This window comes from Pseudophryne corroboree, chromosome 4, assembly GCF_028390025.1.
Source record: "Pseudophryne corroboree isolate aPseCor3 chromosome 4, aPseCor3.hap2, whole genome shotgun sequence".
In the NCBI taxonomy this organism is placed as follows: Eukaryota; Metazoa; Chordata; class Amphibia; order Anura; family Myobatrachidae; genus Pseudophryne; species Pseudophryne corroboree.
In genome coordinates this window covers 771,138,888-771,161,613 of record NC_086447.1, presented here as the reverse complement: position 1 = coordinate 771,161,613, position 22,726 = coordinate 771,138,888, and the positions used below count along the sequence as shown (strand labels likewise).

Sequence of the window (22,726 nt, the reverse complement as noted above, 5' to 3'; positions counted from 1 at the left end):
AAAATCCCTTATGGACTACGAGAAAAGGATTTACCGATAGGTAATTAGAATCCTATTATCTTTATACTGCTTTATATATCCTAAATGTTTTCTTTTACTAGACTGCTTTTATTATTTACACACACACACACACACACACACACACACACACACACACACACACACACACACACACACACACACACACACACCCACCCACCCACCCACCCACCCACCCACCCACCTGAAATTTTCATAGTGTTTTGGGAGTAATCTACATGTGGTTTCCATTTATTCGGTGGTTAGGATTTTCTTTGTGCATGTCCATTATAGCTGCTACATTTTTACACATTATGCTAGTAGGAGCGTAGTTGTTCCATTTCTAAGGGTACCCCTTTGTTATCTAAGGATGACCGTAGCACTTATAGGGGGAGATTTATTAAGCCTGGAGAAGTGATAAAGCTGTTATAAGTGGAAAGTGATAACGCACCAGCCAATCATTACGGATTTGAAAAATGACAGGAGCTGATTCGCTGGTGCATTATCACCTGCCACTTACCACTGCTTTATCACTTCTACAGGCTTAATACATCTGCCCCATATTCTCACTGCGCATGCCTTGAGATGATCTCAGATAGTCATAATTGACATACAGTATATCCGCATGTCCGAGGATAAAAACATCTTTCCGCAGACTTTTAACATTTTAAATTTATGTATACTGGTTGCTTCCATAAAGCGTCTGGTACTATATACAGCTCTGTGCTGAACCCACCCTTAAACTTGTGACGTCATGATGTCATACCGAGGTGGAGGGGCTGATGGCCCTGGAAAGTACAGCTTTGCTTGGAGCATGCTAAAGATGCTTCAGGCAACTCATCAGGCTGCAAGGTGCCTGCCCAGTTTCGTCCTTTGTAAGCTTCAGCCGGGTCTGCAGTAGAGCTACTGGCTGTGGTTCCGGACAACCAGCAAGCCACATGCAGGTGCCGCACCCAGGTCCCTGCATCCTGTGTAACTCCACAGTTCCCAAACCCCTGGTTACGGCCCTGACTGCATTTAAGTCTTTGCTACACAAGTTTCTCACTTCTATAAGAGCAAGTTATATATACATATATATTGTTAACAGCGCTACCTTGATTGAACAGGGGTGACCAAATCTGTCTACGAAGCGTGTACAGTTTGAGATTTTCTTATGACATTTTTAGATTCAGTGTGGTCACACTTACAGAAATCTTTATGCTAGTATAAGCAGAGATTGTTGGACCTGTATAAACAAAGTGGATCACATTATTCTTAAAACGGGTGGTCTTCAGTTTGCCGGCTGTCGGGATCCCGGCGCACAGTATACCGGCGACGGAATCCCGAAACCTGGCATACCGACACTTTTTCTCCCTCTTGGGGGTCCACAACCCCCCTTGGAGGGAGGATAGATAGTGTGGGGATCATTTGCGCTCGCCCAGCTGTTGGCATGCCGGCGGTCGGGATTCCGGCGCCGGTATGCTGGCCACCGGTATACCCTACTACACCCCTTAAAACAGACTGGTTTCCGTTATCATAATTATACAGAATACCTATATCGCTGCTTATATTCCTTTTCCTCAACACAATATCTTAGAACATAGGTCCATAAACATCAACACTACAAGCTCACACATTGTGCAGAAGTGTACTTACTGTATAGCAACAAAATGCATATTGAGGAAAACTTTATTGAGCCGCTTATCACGACTTCTTTACATAGTTTGCTAATTATTTGAAAAGAACATTTTGAGCAATTGCACCTGTTTATACATACTTATGAGGTGGTCGTTATCTATTTTCTGTGGCAGCAAATGCATAGTCCAACCATATAGTTAAAATCATAACATTTCCAGAAAATCATCTTAAGTGTCCATGTAATTTGTGGTACAGGCGTGTGTGAGGTTTTGTTTTGTATCGTTTATTCGTCGTCCAAAAACGTCACATTGTGGGTAACCTTTTCACCTTCTGTACTTTGCGGTTGCTCTGTATCTTCCTGGATGGCAGTAGTCCCAGAGATTTCCTGCTTTGTTCCATCTTTATTAGTGGATTCCTTAATGGGGAAAATACGTTTAATTTCATAATATACAGTATACACATGTGCACACTTACAACTACTACACCATCCTACACTTATTTATGTCGCACTAATCACTATGCCCAAATGCCTTACTAGATCTTACAGAGCGCAAACTCCTGTTAGTAGTCATTTATATTTTCTTGTCATGTGTCAGTTGGGTGGGTAAAAAAAACAATAAAAAGAGCAAAATGAAAACTGAAAGACTCTTCTGCTAACATGTAAATGTATTAAAGGTAACATTGGAGGTTTTACCATGTCAGAATCATCATCGCTCTCATAGGACTCCCATGTTTCCACATAATCTACCTCTGTTTCTTGGGTTATCTCTGGCTTTTGTCCGTTCACTGGTTCCTTGTCAGGAGTGGCTTTGTCCAGTTGGAGTCCATTTGGCTCAGTTTCACTGTGGGAAGAGCAGAACATTTTACCTCAGATAATCTTCCTGTAGCCTTCTATGTGTTTGACCATGTCCTCTAGTACAGTACCATATAACAATCATTAAAAAATAAAATAACTAGCAATACTTTTATTATTAGCTTGCTGGCCCTGTGCTAAACTTGGGCGTATGAAGAAGTTTGCACAATCATTTGTAGACTTTTGCTTTTTTATTTTTTTTGTATTACACTCTGTCATTTGTTTATTACTATTTCATTTGTCTTCAGCTGATGATGCTATGTCATGGGTTTTTTGGTTTGCTTTTTTATTTCCAAGAATTCATGTCTGTGATATGATACCAATGGCGCACACAGAGGGGAATCTGAGTACCCAGGCAGTTGGGTCCAGGAAGTACCCTGGGCCTGGCACGCCTACAAAACAGAGGGTGACATGGCCCTATTCTGAAGAACCGTGCCAGATTTCGCCCCCCAAATGTGAAACATGCTGCATGTAAGGGGGGCTGCAAGCGATATCGCAAGACTCTGCACAGGCACAGACCCACAAACCGTCAGATTTGTATATTAACCATCAGGCTTTAGAATCAGAATCAGCTTTATTGGCCAGGTATACTTGCGTATACTAGTAATTTTTCTATGGTTTGCTATACAACAGCCAAGTAGGTAACAGATAAGCATGTGCGATGGGGGGCAAGTAAAGTCAGACAGATAGGTATACCGTAGGGACACAAGTGAGTTACATGTACGTCTAGTCAGTCAACGTTCAGGAGTTCAGCAGGTGGACCGCTTGGGGAAATAAACTTTTGAGGTTTCTGGTGGACCTGGCGGGAACAGCTCTGTAATGCCTGTCTGAAGGAAGAAAGTTAAACATGCTGTGGCCGGGGTGTAGCTGGTCCATTACTATCTTCGTTGCCCGCTTTTTAGCTCTGGACTAAGGGATGGGTGGCCCTGATGATCTTCTCTGCAGTTCTGACCACCTTTTGGAGCCTGCATCTGTCCCTCGCGCTGGCAGAGCCGTACCATAGCAGTATCAATGAGCACAATTGCGGAGTAGAAGAGGAGCAGAAGCTTCTGTGGGATGTTGAACTTCCAAAGTTGCCTGAGGAAGTACAACCTCTGCTGCACTTTCCCGACAGTGACGTCAGCGTTGGACCCCTATTTAAGGTCCCGGGAGATTGTGGTTGAAGGAGTACACTAGTGATACCACACTGTTAGCAATCATTAGCGGAGGTGTACTAGCTGACTTCTTCCTGAAGTCCACTATCATGTCAACAGTTTTGAGGGGGTTGAGCTCAAGGTTGTTGTGGCTGCACCACTGGGCCAACCGGTCTACTTCCCGTCTATAGGCCGATTTGTGATGAGGCCGATGACAGTGGTGACGATGGCAAATTTTATGATCTTTACTGATTGCGCCACTGAGGTGCAGTCATTTGTGTATAGGGAGAAGAGCAGGTGTGAGAGAACACAGCCCTGAGGGTCCCCTGTACTAATGGACCGCGCTTGAGAGGTGAATTCCGCCGCTTCACCACCTGTGTCCTATCTGTCAGGAAGTCTACTATCCAGGAACAGGTGGCGTCTGGGACCCCTAGGCGAAGTAATTTAGGGTGGAGGATGCTGGGGACGATTGTATTGAAGGCCAAGCTGAAATCGACAAACAGGACCCTCGTGTAGGTACCGGGAATGTCTAGTTGCTGTTGAATGTATTGCAGGCCCAGGCTGACTGCACCCTTGACACACCAATTCAGTTGATAGGCTAACTGTAGGGGTTCCAGTTGGGGGCCAGTCACAGTTTTCAGGTGATTTAAAAAAAACAATGGCAATTCACATCAGTCCCTACCCTGTTTCAATCTAGATTCCCTACCTCATGTATTCATACATGACCGAATGCAAAGAGGGACATGGATTCTATCAACGCTGAATATATAACTCTTAAATTTTTATCCTTACACTAAGGAGGTATGTGCACTGTAAGTATTATGATGAATATAATATCTTACGTATTGTCTTTGTCCTGGATACTGGTTACTGGACCTCCGTTAGCACCTTCTGAACCTTTCTTTTCAGGGGATTCAGTCTGTCTAAGTGCAAACAAGAAAACATAAGAATACACATGAGTGGGGATCGGTATGGGATCCCGGCGCACGAGATAATGGCTGTTACTATACCGGCAGCGGCACCCGATCCGCCAGAATGCCGGCAGCAGGGCGACTCCCTCTATGGGTATCTTGGACACCCACAGAGAATCACCTACGTTGCCGCTATTCCGGCATTGTACCCCTCGTCGGGATTTTGGCGTCAGTATTGCGACCACCGGGATCCAGACGGTTGGTATGTTAAACGCATACCCATGAGTGGATGAACATTATTGCCTATAGAGGGGAGGCATTCAATTTGCCAGTTGTCAGGATCCCGGCTGTCAGGAGACCGACGCCAGAATCCTGACAACTGGTGAAATATCCACGGTCGGAATCCCGACCACCGCCTGAAATCCCCCACTCGGGTGGTGGTCCACGCCAACAACTGAAGAAGAATATAACCCTGTGGCGACCTAAGGTTGACACTGAGCCTGAAGTTAGCCCTCGAGGGGACAAGCTGCGCTCGCTGCCAGTATTACGGCTGTATGGATCCCGGCGTTGGTCTCCTGACTGCCGGGATTCCGACAACCGGGATTTCGTACTGATCCCCCTATAGAGGTGTATGTTATACAGACATGTACGTGACCCCACAATCACTGCATCTGTGTGACGGGATCATATCACTACTACCTGCTACTGGGGATTCTGCTCCTTCCTCTAGCTAACGTGCAGTCTGTGGCTTCCTGCTGCCCCTAGTACTATCCTCACATCATTACACTGCCCATGTCACATACAGACCTGCTCTCCCTAACCTGATCACACAAGCCTGCAAGCCAATGTGTTGGATAATTATGTGCACTTACATAGTTCAGAGGTTCCCAAACGCGTTCCTCAAGGCTCCCCAACGGTCCTAGTTTTAAATGTATCCATGCTTGGCCACAGGTGACTTACAGTAATTAGCACCTTAGTCAATTTGATTTAACCATCTGTGCTGAGCCATGGATATACCTAAAACCTGAACTGTTGGGGTGTCTTGAGGACCGCGGTTGGGAACCTCTGACATAGTTGTTATTATGAACTTTTATAATTTATATGGTGCACCAAATTGTTATCAAGATTACACAAATATTGCCAAAACACATGTAGGATAACGGTAAATACAATGAACAAATGAGTACAGTTGGGGAGTAGCGAGAGTGTAGGATAGAGAGACTCCCTAACACCAGTAGCGGATCTTGCCACGGGCAAGCAGGACTTTTTCCCGGGGTGCCACCTTCCGGATGGCGCCCTGCCAAGGCAAGATCCGCTGCTGCTGTGTGCCCCCCGCAGGCGCTGGCCGCTGCCGCTGGGAAGGGAAACTAGACGCGTACGCATCTAGTTTCCCTTCATGGAGAGGACCTTTGCTGTGCGGTGCGCGATGACGTCATCGCGCACCGCACATCATTTCAGTCTGTACAGGGGGCGTAAATGACCACGCCCCCTGTACGAAGCCACGCCCCCTAATGCCGCCCGGGGCGCCAGAAGCCCCGGAACCGGCCCTGCCTAACACCAGTGACAGTGCTAGAAGCCCTGTATGACTAAGGTAAATGTTGCCCTCTGTTACTTTGTCTCCGGGGAGAAGCCAGGGTACACACTGTGTATAGAAACCAGTCAAACACTTGATTTCATTGTCTAGCTGGCAGTAGACAGATACAAGGTAATTGCTGTTTCATAGATGTGGTTTAGTAAAATGTTGCACTTAATTGTATTAGTAGCAAATGAGCTCTCAGTCCTTCACCCATCTGATCCGAGTCTCCCATGTGTGTTGTGCGTAATGACTGAAACAAGAGACAGCCCCTGGAGTTTATCAGTTTGATGCCTGAGAGCGAGAGCTGGGGAAGGTGGTGACAGAAGCCGCACTGTGAGAGGAGACTGAGCCGGCCTGTCAGTGTGCCTAATTCAGACCTGATCGCTCGCTAGCAATTTTTTGCAGCGCTGCGATCAGATAGTCGCCGCCTACAGGGGAGTGTATTTTAGCTTTGCAAGTGTGCGAACGCATGTGCAGCCAGCGGTACAAAAAGATCTTTTGCAGTTTCTGAGTAGCCCAGGACTTATGTCAAAGAAGGTAGAGAACAGAAGGCTCTTGTGTGAGCGCACTCTTTACTGATTGAAATAACTTTCGATGATTATCAAATCATAAGAAATGCTGATAAAACATAACTTTATTAGGATATTCTTTAAAATAAATGTGATTGAGACTCTGAAGTGTCTACATCCTTTCTTATCTCACTTCCTGAGACAGGACCAGAACATTTTATATATTTATTTTTCATATACCTTCTCAATTTCTATCCAATGTGCACGGAACTCATTTTGGGTCATACGTTGTGCAATGGGCAATCACATTTATTTTATTTTAAGGAATATCCTAATAAAGTTATGTTTTATCAGCATTTCTTATGATTTGATAATCATCGAAAGTTATTTCAATCAGTAAAGAGTGCGCCCACACAAGAGCCTTCTGTTCTCTCCCTTCTTTGACATATGTTCTTTCTGGCTCTGGGCGCACCACCAAACTGGACACAGATTTGAAGATTTAAATATAAAATCGTCCAATTTTGGTATTTTGATATCATATTTGCATCTTTGCATGACCAGTGCCGGGTCGCCCCGTCTTTTGTTCTAGCCCAGGACTTACTCAGCCACTGTGATCACATCAGCCTGTCAGGTCCCAGAATTGACGTCAGACATCCGCCCTGCAAACGCTTGGACACGCCTGCGTTTTTCCAACCACTCCCAGAAAACGGTTAGTTGACACCCACAAACGCCCTCTTCCCGTCAATCTCCTTGTGATCGCCTGTGTGAATGGATTCTTCGTAAAACCCATCGCACAGCAACGATCCGCTTTATACCTGTGCGACACGCTTGCACATTGCGGTGCATACGCATGCGCAGTCCTGACCTGATCGCAGCGCAGCGAAAAAAACTAGTGTGTGATCAGGTCTGAATGACCCCCAGTGTGTGCAGTGGAGGACAGCGAAAGGCTGATCAACGTCAGTGGAGTGGACCGCTGCCTAGCAACCCTGACCAGTGGGGAGCTGAGCATAAAGCAGAAGTGTTCTCCCCACAGAGGGACCCATGGATGGTGACCCCAGAGTGATCCGGGAACATAGCTAGGCATTAGGAAGGCCAGGACAACTGACAGTGTCCAGGGGAAACAGGTATAAACCACACCGACATTCCACCAGTGGCTTATTACACCTATGTAATGTGAGAGGATGAGTTCCCCATGCCCTATCCAACTACTGCACATCCTCATTCCATGGTTTCCTTTTGCCTAACAGCTGGATATCCTACCTCGTTGCATTGCAAGGCCAGGCCAAGGATTGCAGTGTTGAAGTGAAGGATGAAATGAATTGTGGAGATATTTGGGCTTCTTTTATGGGTGAATGCAGAACAAATCTGTAGATGTATGCTTTATGTGGATGGTGGAAATTGCATCAATGCCATCTACTTGTCATACAGGAAGTGTTTTTTTTATACAGGAAGTGCCTCGGCAGCCATTGTTCATGACTACAGCTAGTATAGACATACTTCTGCAACTCTCCAGTATCCTATGGTGATTTGCACATAGACCACTTAAAAAAAAAAATGTATATTTTCCAATTGTAAATATGAGAATCTTCCTCCATTTTCATATTTACACCGAGGTGGAATGTACACTATGGGGCCGATGGAGAGTTGAGCACAAGTCAGTTTGTGGACATATGTTGTGTGTTTTTCCACAGTTCATGCTCCGGGGTTGAGTGTATGCAATGCAGATGCATGTCCACTTATGGCTGAAGAGGTGTAACAGAGTGTTTGCACATAGCCTAAGTTTAGTAAGGACGTGCTGATGGCACTGAAGGCTACACTGGAGTTGTGCGTACACGTAATAACACCTGTTTTCATATGGAGCATTAGGCACAGAGCTGGAGCTAGTGCACCTTAATAATGGTGATGGTTATGACTCCAAGCAGTGGCGTAACTACTGCCCCCGCAGCCCTCGCGGTGGCTTGGAGGCGCAGGGCTGTGGGGGGGCGCCACCACTGATTTAGCGCAGATTGACATGCGGACGAGCCGTCCGCATGTCAATCTGCTGTCTCCCTCCTTCCCTAGCCGCGCCTCTCCTGTGTCCCTCCTGCGTCTCCGGCGCTTCATTTAACAGACACGCCGGAGACGCAGGAAGGACACAGGAGAGGCGCGCGCTGTGCCCTCCGTGTCCCTCCTTCACAAAACAGTGGGGAGCGGGGGAGAGCTGTACCTGGGGGAGCAGATTTGGCACTGGGTGAGGGGGAGCATATTTGCCACCTGGGTGGGCATATGTGGCACTGAGGGGGCATATGTGACACTGGGGGGTATATGTGTACCTTGGACTTTGGGGTGGGGGGGGTGGGGGGGCATATTTGGCATTGGGGGCATGTGTGTACCTGGCACTGTGGGGGAATATCTGGCACTGGGGGCATATGTGGCACTGGGAGCACAGCCCTAGCAACAAGCATTACCCCCTAGCAACGAGCATGACACCCAGTGCATGATACCCCTGGCAACGAGCATGACACCCTAAGCATGAAAACCCCTGGCACCGTGCATGGAACCAAGAGTATGAAACCCCTGGCAACGAGCAGGTAATTTAAAAATTATTAGAAGCCTTACTGTAGGACTTAATGTGTAATGGGCATTGCGGTGTGTGGCATAATATATCACGGACATTGCGGTGTGTGTCATAATGTGTCACAGGCATTACGGTGTGTGGCATACTATATCACGGGCATTGTGGTATAATGTCTCAGGGGCATTGCAGTGTGGCATAATGTATAACGGGCATTGTGGTGTGTGGCATGGGGTATAACGGGCATTGCGGTATGTGTCACAGGCATTACGGTGTGTGGTATACTATATCACGGGCATTGTGGTATGTGGTATAATGTCTCAGGGGCATTGCAGTGTGGCATAATGTATAACGGGCATTGCGGTGTGTGGCATAGGGTATAACGGGCATTGCGGTATGTGTCACAGGCATTACGGTGTGTGGTATACTATATCACGGGCATTGCGGTATGTGGTTTAATGTCTCAGAGTCATTGCAGTGTGTGGCATAATGTATCAGGGGCATTGCAGTGTGTAGCATAATTTATTACGGACATTGCGGGGTGTGTCATAATGTGTCAGGCATTACGGTGTGTGGTATACTATATCACGGGCATTGTGGTATGTGGTATAATGTCTCAGGGTCATTGCGGTGTGTGTCATAATGTGTCACAGGCATTATATGTGCTATAATGTATCAGGGGCATTGCAGTGTGTAGCATAATGTATAACAGGCATTGCGATGCGTGTCATAATGTGTCACAGGCATTACGGTGTGTGGCACAATGTGTCTGGGGCATTATGGTGTGTGCATATTGTGTCATGTGCATTATTGTGTGTGGCATAATGTCTAAGGGCCATTGCAGTATGTGGCATAATGTATACTGGGCATTACTATAAGGAGGAAAAATGACAAATAATGTAAGGGGCATGAATCAGGATTATTTTTCTTTCCTGTGGTGGCTAACGTCTGGGCGTGCAGGTTGCAAAACTGGGGTATAAGGTAGTCTTTTCCTGCAATGTCACGCCCCTTTATGCAAAGCCACGTCCATTTCAACAAAGCCACGCTCCCTTTTTCCCCCTTTATTCCTTTACTTGTGACAATTATGGGGGATGGGGGGGGGGGGGGGGGTAGGGGGGGGGTGTGCCGGAGAATTTTTTGCCTTGGGGGAGAAAAATTTCTAGTTACACCACTGACTCCAAGCCTTCGTATAACAGCGGTCTGGGGGCAGAGACGCATTAAGTTCCATGCACACTATGCAAAACCACTATATGTGCGAGATAAACAGTAAAATCGTACTTGTTGTCTTCTGCCGGATCACCGCATGTGGGCACTTCAGGGGGGCTCTGCACATTTATCTCTAAAGTGGGTTCACTTGTGCTCTGAGACATATCGCTAAAAGAGAGCAAAGAGTTAAAAATAACAAACATGAATGCATGAACGTTACGTTATACAGAGGTATATTTACCCCAGTTACTACATCACATCACTGCTACAAACTATTGGTGACTCTGCTCCTTCCCCCACCTCACATTCAGTCCGTATCTTCCTGCTGCCCCCATTAGCATCCTCATATCATTACATTGCCCAAGTCACCAGAGCTGGTTCTAGATCTTGTGGCGCCCAGAGGGAAAGTTTCCTTTGGCGCCCTCCCCCCCGGACAGGTAAAACAGGGTTAGGGCGCGCATCAAAAAATAGGGGTGTGGCTTAATAGGGAGCGGGCTTGATCACAGTTATGCCCCCAGTAGTTGTGCCCCCTGTAGCTGTGCCCCCTGTAGATTTGTCCCCTATAGTTGTGCCCCCAGTAGTTGTGCCCCCTGCCAGCCCCGCTCCTGCTTCCTGTCCGCTGCAGCCCTCCGTCTCTAGCCGCCCGCTTCTCTCTATGGGAGAGACGTCATGACGTCTCTCCCATAGCGTCGCTCAGACACTAGAGGTCAATTATGACCTCTAGCGTCTGACAATGGCGCCAGCTGCAGTGGGCGCCCACACAGCCCACGGCGCTTGCTGCAGCCGGAGTGCGGGATGCAAGGTGCGGGTGGGCGGCAGGCGCCTGAGGGGTGCACGCCCGGCTTGCCCGTGCCTAGATCCGCTCCTGCATGTCACATGCAGCACTGTTCTCCCTAACACAGTCACACAAGTGTGCAGCCCATTGATATAATAATTATGAATTTATTTGGACTGATGAGACATATTATTCTTCTCTTAAATAGTTACCTGTAATGATTATATTTGTTTTATATGATACGTACAGGTGTTATCAAGATTACATAAATATTTCAGAAACTGGAAAAAAATAATAGAAAACGCAATTTCAAAAACAAAGACCATGGGGAAGTAAGAAGAGTAGCGAGAGGGTAGGATAGAGAGACTCCCTAACAGCTGATCCTCATTAGTATAGTAGTCACGTGGGGGACCGGGGTTCAATTCCCTGACGGGGAAGCTATAAATTTATACCCAGAAAGACTAAAAAAATCTCAATATGTATAATACGGAGCAGAGAAGGGAAAGGGGGACATGATAGAAACTTTCAAATATATCAAGGGTTTTAACAAAGTCCAGGAGGGAAACAGTGTTCAAATGAAGAGAAGTATTAGAACACAAGGACAAGCACTGAGACTGGAGGGGGGGGGGGGGGGGGGGGTTAAGGGGAAATTTGAGGAAACATTACTCCACAGTAGTGGACAAGCCTCCCATCAGCGGTGGTAGAGGCTAATACAGTAGAGCAATTTAAGGGGTTCCTGTCTATAGACAGATAGTTAAAAGATAGACAGTCATTAGTTAGACACTATATGGTCGACAGTCAAAAGTCAGACAGGGTCAAAAGTCAGACAAGGTCAAAAGTCAGACAGTGTCAAAAGTCAGACAAGGTCAAAAGTCAGACAGTCAAAAGTCAGACAGGGTCAAAAGTCAGAAAGGGTTAAAAGTCAGACAGTCAAAAGTCAGACAGTCAACAGTCAGACAGGGTCAAAAGTCAGACAGTCAAAAGTCAGACACAAAAAAAATGTTTGATTTTTCTGTTTTTTACAACTTTTGCCTCATTTACTATCCATGTCACACAAACTATTACCTTTTAGTAAAGTTGTGGTGAGCGAAGCGGAGCGGAATGAGACACCGAGCCCAAAGCGTGGCGAGCGGACAAATTTCACCAATTTTGGGTTAAAAGTGTTTAAAAACACCAAAAAAAATTATTTTTTTGTGTGTCTGACTTATGACCCTGTCTGTCTGACTTTTGACTGTCTGACTTTTGACCCTGTCTGACTTTTGACAGTCTGACTTTTGACCCTGTCTGACTTTTGACTGTCGACCATATAGTGTCTAACTAATGACTGTCTATCTTTTAACTATCTATGAGCTGTACCACACCCCAATTTAAGCATGCATGGGATAGGCATAAGGATATCCTCACAAAGAAATAAGGCTCAAATAAGTAAGGTTGTAGGTAAAAATATGGTAAAAAAAGGGGCAGACTAGATGGGCCAAGTGGTTCTTATTTGCCGTCACATTCTATATTTAACATACGTGCATTAGTGACAGTGCTAGAAGCCCCGTGTGACTAAGGTAAATGTTGCCCCCTGTTACTGACATACAGTACTGTGAGCCCAGAGAGAATACAAGGTACACAGTATTCTTTGTGTCACAGGCACAGTGAGCCCACAGTGCACGTCAGCTGTGGGATGGTATCTTTGTCCTTGTAGTACTAGTCTTGTGATTGATTTGTGTGCTGGGCATGGCATAGGGATCTGTCGAAAGAGAACATGGAAGAGTGTTCTCACCTGTCAGCCAGAAGATTGTCACATTACTGCACTTTATGGCCTGAGGGATCCGTAAATTAGGCTGACCATATTATTCCTTTAACCTGGGACACTCATGAATTACACAGGTTCTGTGGATGCTTAAAACCAGGTGAAATGCAGGCTTGTAGTCAGCCAGCCACAGAACCTGTGTAATTCATTTTATACCATTTCCGTATATTCCGTATACTAAGGTTAGGCTGATGCAGAGTGGAACACAAGTCAGTTTTGCAGATGTATGTTGTGTATTTTTGCACTGTACATGCTCTGGGGATGAGTGTATGCAATTCAGATGCACGTCCAGTAGTTGCTGACGTCAATTCCAGCCACGAACAGGCTGAAGTGATCGCAGCGGCTGAGTAAGTTCAAACTTACTCAGAAACTGCACAAAACTTTTTTTTAAATTTTGTATAAACTGTTTTTATTAAACTCGGTTCACATGAAATTAGCCATTCACACCAATAAAATCAACATCTGTTACAAAACCGAATTCGAGCAATTTTTTTTTTTAATAACATGAAACAGTACTAAAGAGAAAAAGAAGAGAAGGAAAAATCTAGAGTAAAATCCACAATGGGAGAAGGAATAATAGATGGAAGTAGGAGAGAGAGGAAAGGGGATAGGGAAAGTAAAGGATCCCGAGAGCCAGTGAGACAAGAGTGACAAGAGTAAGAGGAGTAAAATTAATTTTCTGAATGATCTGCTCCCATAGCTGCATAGCGGGGCCTATGTTGGTTGTAAAATCAACCATTCTATGAAGTTGGAAGACGAGTATTGTCTATGTAGTATTGATATAATGGAGTACTTTTGAATTCCAGCCAAGGAGACCATGTTGCTGAAAAAACGGAAATATTGCCTGTTGGGAATGAAATAATGTTCGCTCGGTAAAAATCTTCGCATCGCAGCGATTTTCCGCTTAATGCGCATGCGCAATGTCCGCACTGCGACTGCGCCAAGTAAATTTGCTATGCACTTAGTAATTTTACTCACGGCTTTTTCATCGTTCTGGCGATTGTAATGTGATTGACAGGAAATGGGTGTTACTGGGCGGAAACAGGCCGTTTTATGGGCGTGTGGGAAAAAACGCTACCGTTTCCGGAAAAAACGCAGGAGTGGCTGGAGAAACGGAGGAGTGTCTGGGCGAACGCTGGGTGTGTTTGTGACGTCAAACCAGGAACGACAAGCACTGAACTGATCGCAGATGCCGAGTAAGTCTGAAGCTACTCAGAAACTGCTACGAGGTGTGTAATCGCAATATTGCGATTACTTCGTTCGCAATTTTAAGATGCTAAGATTCACTCCCAGTAGGCGGCGGCTTAGCGTGAGCAACTCTGCTAAAATCGCCTTGCGAGCGAACAACTCGGAATGACCTCCTATATCTTCCATCTCCATATAGTAGTCAATCCTCCTAAACCAGTCTCTCACTGAGGGAGCCTTTGTCGATTTCCATAGGGTAGGTATGACTGCTTTAGCAGCATTATTAAGGTGTCTAAGTATAGAGTGTTTGTATGCCATGGTGTTTGCTGTGGTAATGTTTAGCAAACAGAAACCTGGATCTTTAGGTACTGCGCCCTTCAATATTGCTTCAGTACATTTAAATAGATCAGTCTAGAAGGTAGAGAGAACTGGGCACTCCCACCATATGTGTAGAAAGCTGCCTACAGCAGAGCTGCATCTCCAACAACTATTGGATATGGCAGGATACATTTTGTGTAATGTTACTGGAATCCTATACCAACGGTATATAATCTTAAAAAGGGTCTCAAGCGTTGCTAAACACAAAGAACTTGCGTGAGTATTGTGGAATATTGCCACCCAATCTAGATCAGAAACCAGTCCCTGTAGTTCTTTTTCCCATGCCACTACAAACGAGGGTGGACTAGAAAAAAGATTTTCAATAAGAGTTACATAAAGTTGTGAAATAGTATGCAAAGGGGGTTGGGGGTCAACACATAATCGCTCAAAAGGTGTAAGATTCCTTGGTAATTTAGTATTTTTACAAATTGAAAACAGGAAATGACGTAATTGTAAAAATTTCTAGAATTCAGAATTCGCTAGAGGCCATAGTGCTTGAATGTCAGAAAAGGAGCGCAACCCTCCCGGACCGAACATTTGGCCTACTCTGAAAATCCCCGCCTCCGCCCATAATTTGAAAGAGACAGTTTGAAGGCAGGGAGGAAAGTCAGGGTTATAAAGGAAGGAAGTCAAAGGTGATATTTTAGAGGAGATGTGCGGAAGTAAGCGTAGTTTCTTCCACATGGTAAGGGTGGGAGCAATAGTGGGGTGGTCTGTTCTTGGTAGGTTAGGTAGCTATGGAGTAATCTCAATATAGTGAGCAAAGGTTTTTTCCTCTAGGGAGAACCAGAGTTTAGTATCTTTTGCGCGAGTCCAGTCAAGGACTCGGTTCAAAAGTATAGCTAGGTAGTAGCCGGGAATATGAGGGAGCTGCATGCTCCCCATGTGTTTCCATCTGAAGAGAATGTCATGTTTGAATCTGGTATGAGATCGTCCCCAAAACAAATTTGCGTATAAGACTTTGAATTGTGTGGAGCCATGTAGTGGCAATATGTATAGGAAGTGTTTGAAGGAGATATAAAATTTTTGGAAGGGAGTTAATTTTAACTACACTTATCCTACCAAACCAGGACAAATGTAGGGAACGCCATTTTTGATAATCTGTTCGTAAAGAATTTAACAGTGGAGAGTAGTTTAAAGAAAACAATTGGGAGAGGTCCTTAGGAATTTGTACTCCTAGATATTTCAATTTGGAGTCATGCCAAGAAAAGGGGAAGGAATGTTTCAGGTTGTTGACCACAGACACTGGGGTATTGAGATTCATGGCGACCGATTTGGAATAGTTAATTTTAAAATGTGAGAGATTTCCATATTTATGGAATTCTGCAATCAAGTTTGGAAGGGAAACAATCAGGTTGGAGATCAGGGCTAGTAGATCGTCTGCGAATAAAGCAAGTTTGTATTCTTGATCCCCCATCTTTAAACCCGAAATATTTGGATTAAGTCGTATCACTCTAGCCATAGCCTCTATGCATAATACAAATAGCAAGGGGGAATGGGGGCATCCCTGCCTGGTTCTGTTGGAAATTGTAAATTAATTAGAGAGTAAGCCGTTAACCTTTACCCTTGCAGTGGGGAAATCATATAGGGCCAGGATTCTATGGAGACAGGTACAGCCAAGTCCCAGGTGTCGCAAGATACCAGGTCATAAATTCCCAATCAACCCTGTCGAAAGCTTTCTCAGCATCTGTACAAATCAATATTGAGGGTGTCGGGGATTGTAGAGCGTAATGTATCATATTAATGACTTTAGTAGTATTATCTTTGGCTTTGCGCCCCAGAACAAAGCCAACCTGGTCTCCGTGAATCAGTTTCGTAAGAAGTAACTTTAGACGGTTTGAAATTAACTTGGCAAATAACTTCAAGTCAACATTTAATAAGGAAATGGGTCTGTAAATGGGGCACAGACTTGGGTCTTTACCATCTTTGGGGAGGATAGTGATGTGTGCTTCCAACGAATGTGACAAAAAATGAACGAATGAAGTAATTTGTGAGCGCCGCTCTAGGAGATTCCAAATTTAGTTTGCCAACATCACTGGAGAGGTTGTATAGTTTAGAATAGTATGATTTAAATGTCTCGGCTATTGTGGTTGTATTGTTATGGGTTTGACCAAATTCATCTTTGATAGTGTGAATGAAGGTAGTGGCTCTTTGTTCACGAAGAGCTTTTGCCAGAAGTCTCCCGGGTTTATTGCCCCATTGATAGTGACGACTTCGGCATTTGCTATATGAGAGTTTAAGTTGATCTCGAAGAAGACTATTAAGAGAAGCACGAGCTTCCTCAAGTTCAATACAATAAGTGGGAGATCTGGATTGTTTGTGGGACGTTTCTAAAGATTTAATTTTGGCAAGAAGGTCTGCTTTCTTTTGTGTTTTTTGGGGGGTTTTTTTCAGAAAAGACCCCAGTTTTATACAAGTACCCCTCAGCACACACTTGTGGGCTTCCCACACTGATTGTTTAGAAATATCATCAAGATCATTAGTTTTGATGTAGGAGTCTATAGCCTATTCTAGCTGAGTTTTATAGTAGGGGTCTTGCAGGAGCGTATCATTAAAACGCCAAATCCAGTGTTTCTTTGGGGAATGAGGAAATGAAAGTTGTAGAAAAACGGGAGCATGATCAGACCAGGTTATCTGTCCTATAGAAACATCTAATAGGAGGTGTAGGTAATGGTGGTTCAAGAACAGATAGTTGATCCTAGAGTAGGTTTGATGTGCATAAGAGAAGTAAGTGTAATCTAGGTCAGTGGGGTGGGGTAGTGGGGTAGAAGGGTACGTCGCAACTTTCTATAATCCTTCCCAAATCTATACGAGGATTTATTGGAGGTGTCTTTTGTTGGGTCTAGAGGCCAATTCATATCTCCTCCCATCACTACTATCCCATCTAAAAGGGGTTCAGCAGACTCAAGTATGGCAGAGATGAAGGACGGTTGTTTTGTATTAGGGACATATATATTTAAAAAGGAGTAGAGTTGGTTATAAATCTTACATGTGACCAGCAAACTCCTCCCCTCTGCTAGTTTATGTGAAGAAATATTTGTAATAGGGAGATGTCTGGCTATCAAGATCGCTACTCCCAAGATTTTCCCGGAAGAGTTGTTTGACATAAAAATATGTGGATAATAATGACATTTAAGGGAAGGGGCACTTCCAGATCTAAAGTGTGTTTCCTGGATAAGTGCAACGTCTACCTTATCATCTCTGAGACATTTGAGTAATTTCGACCTCTTCTCAGGTATAATTAGTCCTTTAACATTAAAAGTAGCGATCTTTAAATTGTTGTGTCCTGTTACAGGTATATGCAGAAACGGGGGGGTACAAGAAAAAGGTTCGGCTCACTGGCTCTCAGGGTAGGAAAAAGAAAAAGAAGGAGACAGAAACAGTAATTTAGACATTGTACAATGGAAATACAATTCAAAAAGTCGAGAACATAAAACAAGCAATTTCGGAGAGTAGACTGCAATTGGGCCAAAAGTGGTATCCAACCAACTCCTGGTCCAATAAAATCGGAAATGCAGCATATAGGGGAGTTAGAAGGGGGCCAGCGACCCCGACGACAAACTAGTAAAGTAAGAACAACATTAGGAATTAACTTTTACACAGAAGGGTATCCGCTGTGGGGAATATTTTCGATAGAGACAACGGCAATCGTAGTGAACCGATAAAGTATACAGACGGCAAAAGGAGCTAGGCCCCTTGGAGACAGTGTAGCTAGTAGGAAAAATAATATAATAAACATTGATAGCAAACCATTAATTAAGGTGTGATAAGCATGAGAGCATATAGTGATTAATGCTAGAAAATGAGAATAACTAATATTTTAGCATCTATCAATACTGTGATGAAGGTTCAAGTCGCTGCCACAGGTTGAGACTGTAATGGGGACTTGCGTCTTCTCCTCGAGGTTGAGGGTTGTTTCCAAAGGTCATCTTTGGAGTAAAGTTGTGGAAGTTCTAGGTGACCATGGAACGATTCCCAATCAGGAAGCTCCATTGGTTGTAGACCAAGCAAGGACAGGAAGGTGGGCAAATCTGCTGGTTTTTTTAGAGTAAAATTTTTGCCATTGTGTGTGATTTGTAGTGAAAAAGGCTATTCCCAATGATATTTTAATTCTGATTTGCACAGGACATCAGTGAGTGGTTTCAATGCTCAGCATTGCTGGAGGGTAGACCATGCCAGGTCGGGGAATATCTGAATCTTGACCCCACTGAAGACTACGCCTTCGAGCTGGCGTGTTTTCCGCAAAATGTCCTCCTTTTGTAGGTAGTAGTGGAGTCTACATATCACATATCGAGGTTTATCCTTTTGTAGGTAGTAGTGGAGTCTACATATCACATATCGAGGTTTATCTGTAGGAAGGCCTTTAGGTCGTAGAGCACGGTGAGCTCGCTCAAAGAGGATATCAGAGTTAGGGTTTATACCCAGTAGCTCGCCGAAGATCTTTGTGAGGACATCGACCAGGTTGGATGGTTGAATATCTTCAGGGAGGCCTCTGACCCTAAAATTGTTCCGCCTCCCACGATTATCCAAGTCCTCAAGGCGGGACTTGAGAGTGTTTATTTCAAACATTTGATGGGAAATTACATCTTTAAAGTGAGAAAGAGTATCTATCGTCGCAGACTCGTGATCTTCCAGAGAATCGGTGCGAGCAGCCAATTGGGCCATATCAGTTTGTATAGTGGCAACTTCTTGCCTAATGGTTGTTAGTAGACGATGCTCTAGGGATTGGAAGTCTTGCTTTGTAGGCAACGACTTGATGTGTAGAAGTATCTCACCAATCTCCTTATTGGGAAAAGAAATTTGTGTGGAGGGAGTACCTTCAGAATTAGACATGTTTCCTGAAGAGGTGGAGGGAGATATGGCGTCAGGTGTAGAACAGCCAAGAGGGGGATCAGTAGTAGTAGGGGATTTTAGAAACTGGCGAAGGTCAGAAGTTGGTCTCCCGGGATGTTCTGGGGTCCCCTCCTGTTTAGTTTTAGATTTTGTGTGTTTTCACCATAGAACCGCTTAGAGTAATACCGTACCAACGTTATAGGTCAAAATTATATGTTGCGCAATCAATCAGAATATCATATGAGGAAGTAAGCTGTTGCTGCGAACTGGCCCCCACGTGGTTCAGGCCGCCGCCATCAGTGCAGTAGTGGCATAACGACAGCCAAATTTCGGGCCATTTCATAATACAGAATACACTGGTCCTCAAGGATAGAGGCAGTGAAATGTTGTTGCAAGAGTTAACAATAGAAATTGTCACAGTGCAATGTCATAACTCTAGCAGCCACAAGATGGAGCACTCCTCCTCCCAGTGTGGACTAAAGTGAGGATTACAAGCAACGTGGATGGAGTAAGAAATGAAGAAAGGCAAGGTGGTGTGATCTTTCAAATGTGGAGAGTGTCAGGATTCATGCACAACACCCTCTGTTGGTAAGCAGCAGATAACTTGCTGAGGCCCAACATAAGAGGGAAGGGAGAAATCACCTCCTGTGTAAATGAATCCCCAGGCTAGGGGAAGTGCAGCAAGGAGGCTGTGTAGATTTATGTATATATATTTAAAATGGCCGCCGGGTGTCTCACCGCTTGCAGGGTTGTATGCTATGTCAGCCCCAGAGCCAACTCACTGTGTTTTTGCAGCGCTGAGGCCTCCTCCCGGGTAGTCAGTAGCAGCCGAATTAGCGGTGGTCGAGGAGGGGACCCGCAGCTCCGATCGTCGCAGCAGAAAATCCGGCCGTGCAGCGTCAGAAATTGAGGCCCCAGTCTGGGGTCAGCAGTAGGCCGCAATCCGCGGGAGCTCCGGAGGTTGCTCCCCGATTCCGCGGCGCACACCGGACCTCTCCTGAGTGGGTCAGGAGGTAACAGGGAGGCGGCAGGTATAATAAGGGTGCCCTGCGGGTGTAGGTAGGCAGGGAAAGCTGCACAAAACTTTTTTGTACCGCTCGGCTGCACAAGCGTTCACACACTTAGTAAGTGAAAATACAGTCCCCCATAGGCGGCGACTGTCTGATCGCAGCACTGCAAAAAATAACTAGCAAGAGATCAACTCGGAATGACCTCCATAGGCTTAGTTTTGCAAGGAAGTGCCAATGGATCTTGAGGATATGGATAGTAGTGCATACATGTAATAACGCCAGTTTTCATATGGAGCATTGCACCAAGGCGCCCCGGACATGCGGTGGGGTGAGCCTTTTCCTGTCATACTAACGTTTGCGCCAGAGTTTTGACTGTATAAAGTATATGAAAAATACAAAGAATATATTTGAAATATCTCCTTTGTATTATTCTAATCATTTTCGTAGCCAAAATTCTGGAGTAAAAAGTCTATGGCAGGTGAGGCAGTTCCTGACCTGCCTATCTTTTCCACACATCTCTGATCAATTCAAAACTCACCAAATTTCCAGGAGTTTATACTGCTGTGCCGGTGTATAATATCCAGATGTACCCTTTGGCTCATATATTGTGTGTAAATCTGGCTCTTGTGCTAGCCAGTGCCTCCTCAGACATTTACCTCACCGCACGTCCCCGCACCAAGCATAGACCTGGAGCAAGTGCACCTTGATAATGGTGATGGTTATGACTCTAAGCCTTCACGGCCTGGATGCAGACATGAATTATGTTCCATGCACGCTATGCCAAAGCTCCTATAACAGCAAGATAAACAGTATAATCATACCCGTTGCCTCCTGCCGGAACACCACTTGTAGGTACTCCAGGGCCGCTCTCCACATCTGTCTTCTCAGTGGATTCACTTGTGCTCTGAGACTTATCTCTAAAAAAGAACAAAGATGTTAAAAAAAACATGAATGCATGAACGTTATGTTATACAGACATGTATGGAAACATCACATCACTACTACCTGCTACTGGGGAGTCTGGGCCTGAGTCACTATGGATCTCTATTAAAGATGAATTAGTAATTTTCACAAACCTGCTATCGCTAAAAAGAGGATTTTGGTACTTACCGATAAATCCATTTCTCTGAATCCTCTAGGGGACACTGGAGTCCTATACAGTAGGGGTGTGAAGCTTGCAACCGGAGGTGTGGCACAATCTAAAATTAGCATTGTCTGCACAGCCGGCTCCTCCCCCTTCACATCCCTCCTCCCTCAGTTTTGAAAATTTGACTGAGAGAATAGGACATGATACTATAGCACATGGCGAGGAACCGAACCGTACAACATATCAAACAGCAACCAATAACTCTTAACCGAATAACTTACGCTGTTTTTACAAACTGTTTGAACAAGAACTTTGAACACAGCAGGTTGACAGCACCGAGGCGGGCGTCCAGTGTCCCCTAGAGGATTCAGAGAAATGGATTTATCGGTAAGTACCAAAATCCTCTTTTCTCTTTCATCCACTAGGGGACACTGGAGTCCTATACAGTAGGGGACGTCCCAAAGTTATCCCCCAGGGAGGGAGTGCTGTCAGTGGCCTGCAAAACTAAACGTCCGAACTTAGAGTTTCCGGACGCAAATGTAGCAAACCTGTAAAATTTTGCGAACATGTGGGCTAAGGACCACGTCGCCGCTCTGCAAAGTTGAGTAGTGGAAGTACCGCCGGCAGCCGCCTATGAGGCACCCACTGATCGGGTGATATGAGCACCCGTCGGAACCGGAACCTGTTTGCCACAGGAAATATAAGCTTGCCGAATGGTAAGTCTAATCCAGCTAGACAAAGACTGCTTAGAAGCTAGCCAAACATTCTTAGGCCCATCATAGAGAACAAACAAATGGTCCGACCTTCTGAAGGACGACGTAACTTGTACGTATTCCCGGAAAGCTCGGACAACATCCAAGGACACGTCCCCATCTGTGAGACCCTGGAAAGATGGGACCACAATTGGCTGGTTTACATGAAACCCTGAAACAACCGTAGGTAGGAAATCTGCCCTCGGACGGAGCTCTGCCCTACCCCCATGAAAAATTAAAAAGGGTCTCTTACACGATAAGACTCCCAACTCAGAAAACCTCCTGGCCGAAGCCAAGGCAAGCAATAGTGAGACCTTCCAAGAGAGATATTTCAGGCCTGTTCTTGCTAACGGCTCAAAAGTTGGTGATCTCCAAAATTCCAACACCAAATGTAAGTCCCCCGGCGCAGTGGGAGAATGAAAAGGGGGTGGTCACCTCAGAACCCCCTGTAAAAAGGTTTGAATCTCCTGCAAGGATACTAACCGCTATTGAAAACCGGATGGAGAGAGACGAAATTTGAACCTTCAG

At 45.1% G+C, this 22,726-nt stretch overlaps 1 protein-coding gene across 5 annotated transcripts in view; it reads right to left on the bottom strand.

Moving 5' to 3' along the window:
- Positions 1-1,672: 1,672 nt before the first annotated feature.
- Positions 1,673-22,726, bottom strand: part of LOC134910339 (cadherin-23-like) — a 236,059-nt gene continuing 215,005 nt past the window's right edge. For 4 of the 5 annotated variants that reach the window (XM_063918239.1, XM_063918234.1, XM_063918235.1 and 1 more), the window contains 5 exons: positions 21,181-21,276; positions 10,450-10,545; positions 4,464-4,544; positions 2,330-2,477; positions 1,673-2,050 (listed from right to left, as the gene is read on the bottom strand). In XM_063918239.1, coding sequence (XP_063774309.1) covers positions 1,919-2,050; positions 2,330-2,477; positions 4,464-4,544; positions 10,450-10,545; positions 21,181-21,276 — 553 coding nt within the window. In that variant the 3' untranslated portion in view covers positions 1,673-1,918. The remainder of the gene's footprint in view (positions 2,051-2,329; positions 2,478-4,463; positions 4,545-10,449; positions 10,546-21,180; positions 21,277-22,726) is intronic. The other variant, XM_063918237.1, reaches the window with a different exon arrangement.